The sequence below is a fragment of the Typopeltis vanoorti genome, chromosome 6, assembly GCF_054136105.1.
Source record: "Typopeltis vanoorti isolate ZY-2024b chromosome 6, IOZ_Tvanoo_1.0, whole genome shotgun sequence".
NCBI lineage: Eukaryota > Metazoa > Arthropoda > Arachnida > Uropygi > Thelyphonidae > Typopeltis > Typopeltis vanoorti.
This window is the reverse complement of record NC_143554.1, coordinates 66517641-66523640: the sequence shown is the minus strand read 5'-3', so window position 1 is coordinate 66523640 and position 6000 is coordinate 66517641. Positions and strand designations below refer to the sequence as shown.

Sequence of the window (6000 nt, the reverse complement as noted above, 5' to 3'; positions counted from 1 at the left end):
GTGAATATTCTCTATTTATTCCTTTTTGTAGAAGTTTAGCGTTATGCAATATATCAATTTTATTATTTTGTTTGGTTGTCATAGAGACGTACGTAAGTGAGTGAGCACGTTTTGGAACACTACGTGAGGGAGAAAAGCTGAAAGTTTAGAAAGAAATCACGAGAACAATTTAGGCGGGAAGAATGGATATAAAAAGCGTTGAATGCTGAAATTATGAAGGAATTAAGAGAGAGAGAGAGAGATTAGAGAGAGAAAGGAGAGGATTGGCATTAGGTTGGAATCGGAGCATTCGGGAATCGCAGTGCGATAATAGCGAGGCGGTTAGCTAATAAATTGTAGAATAACAATTATAGCTATGGAAGACAGATGAGTGACTACTAAATAGACTAGCGATATTTGAGTTGATATTTAATTTCGGGGCCGACCTGTCAAGGACACACAGAATCTTGAAATAAAGCATGGAGTTACTAGAATAGTAGAGGCTGTAAGATTGAAGTTTACTGTTAGCTGTGCTTAGAAATATATTGCCTAAAGAATTAAATGAATGCAGGAAGAATGAACAGCTGTGCATATAAAACTTCAAGTTAAGGAATTATTGTGTATTGCCTTAATTCATAAGTGATCAGTAGTATTTCATGCAAGAATGTTTGTTTATGTGTATAGTGACCGACGATTAATTCAGTTATTGCTTAGAAGAATTTATTTAATGAGTGCCGTATACTGTTTAAGTGTTTACAGTTATAAAAGGTGTTTACGTGTAAGTAGGTGAAGAAAAAAGATTATCGGTAAGATTATTCCAACCGTTAATATTCCTATACAGAGAAGTGCAAGAGTTTCATCCTAGAATTTCAATATACTAACAGTAACTATTGAGGAAGTTAGCTAAAGTGTAAATTTAAAAGTGTTTGTTTGTGAAGAGGTATTACTGTTTGTTGTATTTGGAACTTAAAGAACTGTGAGAAGACTGTATTATAGAGATAAAAGATTTACCATTGTATGAGTTGAATGATTGAATTTACCTGAGGAGTTAAAATGTTTGTGATATCTTAATTACTGATTTGAATTTAAGTGTAAAATTTGTGATTCTAAATTAAATGTTTGTTTATCTAAAGTTGTATTTTGCCTGAATCTCTTTTACTGCACCATTCATAAAATATTCGAACCAAAGCAGGTAAATTAAGTAAGTCAAATATACTCGGCCAGTATATAATTTTAAGGAGAAATAGTTGAAGGTTGATTTTTCTTCAATTCTTGAAACTAATTCAGATATAGAGTGGCGCAGTCTTTAAATATAAATTTTCTCTATATTTGAATTAGAAATCAACTTACACCTTATCAATTAGTTAAGAACATCGTAATAGTAATTATGTCGGATCCAAAGTATAGATTGAGAAGAAGTAGGATCCAACAAATCCTACTTCTTACTACAGGTTCTCTTAGTTGGGCAGTGCTATTCCATAATTTGTGTTTTATACTTTGGAGATAGTCTTTTTTAATAGTTGAAGCATTACATCCTGTATCTAACAAAATATTACACTTAGAACCTAGGATTTCTCCTCTAATTCTCATCAATTGTTCATTAGATCCTTGGTGTTTCTGCATTCTATTATATCCTCTGTGGAGTATGTGTTCATACTTTGAATCCCAGCTTTTATTAGAGCAATTTCTTTTGTTAAGAAAACAGTTTTTAGCAAGGTGTCCAACTTTATTGCAACTATAGCATTTGCGAGGATCTCTGTTTTCTCTCCATCTGAGGTTGAGATACAAATGATATCTGTTGTTTAATATTTTGTAGTCCTAGTAACAACTCACTTATATTTGCCAAAATAGGTTGATTTTGTCTTTCTACTTCCAATTTAATTCTTTCATCAACCTTATCTGTTGTGGGGTTTTGGTTTTCTTTAGATTGTAGAGTGAATGTTGCCAATTGCTTCGTCACTTTATTAAGACTCCATAATAGGCTGATTCAATTTCTCAACTTCCTGGTGAATTAAGCTTTGTACATCTGCCATCAACTTCTTGGTTTGATCTTCATTCACAGCATGTGACTAACACTAATAGGACTTGTTCCAATATCTTTTTCTTTTCTTCTCTTCCTTATTATTCTTCCCTCCAACTTTAGGCTGGTCCAAGGGATAATTAATTTTATCCACAACATTGACAAAAGTTGCATTGGATGAGGGACAAATGTCACCAATCATCTGCTCTTTTTCTTTGACAGCTTTCAGGCATTCTTCTAGTGTGGTGATCTTCCTTTTATAAGCCGTTTCTCTCAGTTCTGGCTTAACACCTTGACAAAATTGCTGATAAACTGCCCAATCCAAATGTGGTTTATCTGCATTGGATACATTCAGACTGTTAGAAAGAGTTATCAGGCGATTGTAGAAATCAGTAACACTCTCTTTATCTTTCTGTGTGATCCTTTGCAACTTCCATAGATTAGGTCCTACACTTCGCAGTTTACAGAATTGAGATAATAAAGTTTCCTTAAATTTTGAATATTCAAATGTTTCTCTAAGTATTGAAGATGAATATAAGAATGTCTTTGCTTTACCTATTAGTTTATTTCTGAGTAATATTAATAACTGAAAGTCAGTCCAATTTGCTTTTTCTCAGAGCTTCTCAATATAGGTAAAATATGACAATATATCATCTGATTCCTCTCCTGAAAATTGAGGAAATAGCTGTTGGGAGTTCACCATTCTGAAGAATTTATCAACTGCCATTTTAATTTTTATCAGCTTACAAACAAAAAAGAAATTCAGAATCCTAAATTAATTTCTCTGTTTGCCTGAATTTAGTTTACAACCAATTCACTTAATTTATCTTTAAATTACTTTTACTATTACAAATTTTAATACTTAATATTACAATCTTTGTTAACGAATTCAAATCCTGTCGACTGCGCCATTTTGTTGGATCCTACTTCTTCTCAATCTGTACTTTGGATCCGACATAATTACTATTACCATGTTCTTAACTAATTGATAAGTTGTAAGTTGATTTCTAATTCAAATATAGAGAAAATTTATATTTAAAGACTGTGCCACTCTATATCTGAATTAGTTTCAAGAATTGAAGAAAAATCAACCTTCAACTATTTCTCCTTAAAATTATATACTGGCCGAGTATATTTGACTTACTTAATTTACCTGCTTTGGTTCGAATATTTTATGAATGGTGCAGTAAAAGAGATTCGGGCAAAATACAACTTTAGATAAACAAACATTTAATTTAGAATCACAAATTTTACACGTAAATTCAAATCAGTAATTAAGATATCACAAACATTTTAACTCCTCAGGTGAATTCAATCATTCAACTCATACAATGGTAAATCTTTTATCTCTATAATACAGTCTTCTCACAGTTCCTTAAGTTCCAAATACAACAAACAGTAATTGCAGTAATACCTCTTCACAAACCAACACTTTCAAATTTACACTTTAGCTGACTTCCTCAATAGTTACTGTTAGTATAAGGAAATTCTAGGATGAAACTCTCGCACTTCTCTGTATAGGAATATTAACGGTTGGAATAATCTTACCGATAATCTTTTTTCTTCACCTACTTATACGTAAACATCTTTTTATAACTGTAAACACTTAAACAGTATACGGCACTCATTAAATAAATTCTTCTAAGCAATAACTGAATTAATCGTCGGTCACTATACGAACGTTTGTTTATGTCAGTCACATAAACAAACGTTCTTGCATGACTGATCACTTATGAATTAAGGCAATACACAATAATTCCTTAACTTAAGGTTTTATATGCACAGCTGTTCATTCTTCCTGCATTCATTTAATTCTTTAGGCAATATATTTCTAAGCACAGCTAACAGTAAACTTCAATCTTACAGACTCTACTATTCTAGTAACTCCGTGCTTTATTTCAAGATTTTGTGTCCTTGACAGGTCGGCCCCGAAATTAAATCTCAACTCAAATATCGCTAGTCTATTTAGTAGTCACTCAGCTGTCTTCCGTAGCTATAATTGTTATTCTACAATTTATTAGCTAACCGCCTCGCTATTATCGCTCTGTGATTGCCGAATGCTCAGATTCCAACCTAATGCCAATCCTCTCCTTTCTCTCTCTCTCTTAATTCCTTCATAATTTCAGCATTCAATGCTTTTTTATATCCATTCTTCCCGCCTAAATTGTTCTCGTGATTTCTTTCTAAACTTTCAGCTTTTCTCCCTCATGTAGTGTTCCAAAACGTGCTCGCTCACTAACATACGTCTCTATGACAACCAAACAAAATATAATAAAATTGAGGTATTGCATAATGCTAAACTTCTACAAAAAGGAATAAATAGAGAATATTTACATTTCAATTAATGCACAGTTAAATTATCAAATACAAATTCTTATAATATTTAAATACAGAGTAATACTATTATTATATATCTTTAATTAATTATTAGAACTTCAAGGAAAAATACATGAATGTTACATCTTAAGCAAGGGACTAACAAGTAATATATAAACAAGTCTTGCTTAGTATATGGTAGATTATGTTAAATGTGAATGAAGAACAAAAACATACAAAATAATTTCATTCACAATTTAACATCTGCAAGGAGATGAGCTTTGCATTATGGGAGATACCGAGACAAGGAGTGATGAGAGCTTGGTCCATCTTTACTATGGGTTTGCCTCAGTCCTGAAGATACTTCAAGTGCAAATGTTGTTTGCTTACACTTGGATAAAGGATTAAACTAAATTTATTATACACTAATGCCATTTATATATTTATGCTAAATTTTTTTCTTTTAGACTATTTACATGAACTTTAAAAATAGCCTGTATTTATTTTTATATTTCAGTTGAAGATGGAGCAAATAATTATTCAAATATAAATGCAGCATTAGTAATTACAGATTATTAGTTGCTTTCAAATCATGCCTGGGATGGCACCACCACCACTTAATCAGGATCCAATCACTCAGGTGAACGCATACCGTTCGTATGTGTCAATGTTAGTGGACCCTGGTGCTAGTAAGTTATGCTACTTAATATATAGTTACTTTATTTTATATACCTCTCCCAAATTGTGTTATATTTATATGCACAGATAAGACTGACATATCTTCTATTCATGGATAAATTTTATAATAATATGCCGAAATGCTGGCCTGGTTGGCTGAGTGGATAGCATTCTCTCTCTCTCCAAGCAATAGGCCATGTTCAAGTCCCACTACAGTATGTATGTTTGTGAAAGCCTGCTCTGGTTGAGCTTGTATAGTTCCTTGAGTTTATAAGGCTTGTGTATATATATGTGTGTGTATATATATATATGTGTATATATATGTGTGTGTGTGTATATATATATATATATATATATATATATATATATATATATATATATTGTGATTGTTCGTTTTTACTCGGTAGAAAATATTATAAATTAGTAGTTTAAATATTTAGTTTCAGATGTTCTGAAAGTATTAAAATCTCAAATTTTTAGAAAACCTACTCATACTGACAGATACCTTCATGCTTCTTCCCATCACTACCCTCCGAAAAAATTTGGTATTATTTCCACCTTAGCACACTGCACCAAATCTTTACTAACAGAAATTGAAAATGAACTCCTTTTTCTTAAAAAGACTTTTATTAATAATGGTTTCTCTCCTAATAAGATTGACAAATTTTCTTTCTCTCCATCACTCAACTGCTTCTGAAGATCTCTCTTCCCCCAGAGCCTTTATTTCTTTGCCTTACATCAGCTCTTTCACCAAAACTGGCTAAAATTCTCAAGAAATTCAACTTCAGAACTTGCTTCACTATGCTCCCAAAACTTCGTTCCATACTTAGTAAACCTAAAGAGAAACATCTTCCCACTCAGTTTTCAGGAGTCTACAAGATTTTATGTGATTGTGGAAAGCCATCCTACAGCCAGACTGCTAAATCCATCCTTTTTACGTATGGAAGAACACCGTAGATAGCCAGCGCGCGCTCTCTCTCTCTCTCACCATGTTCTTTTTTCTGTTA

General features: G+C 32.2%; 1 protein-coding gene across 1 annotated transcript in view; it reads left to right on the top strand.

Moving 5' to 3' along the window:
* The first annotated feature begins 4867 nt into the window (after positions 1–4867).
* Positions 4868–6000, top strand: part of Nipped-A (Transcription-associated protein Nipped-A) — a 936100-nt gene continuing 934967 nt past the window's right edge. The window contains exon 1 of the mRNA XM_090393977.1: positions 4868–5004. Coding sequence (XP_090250103.1) covers positions 4908–5004 — 97 coding nt within the window. The 5' untranslated portion in view covers positions 4868–4907. The remainder of the gene's footprint in view (positions 5005–6000) is intronic.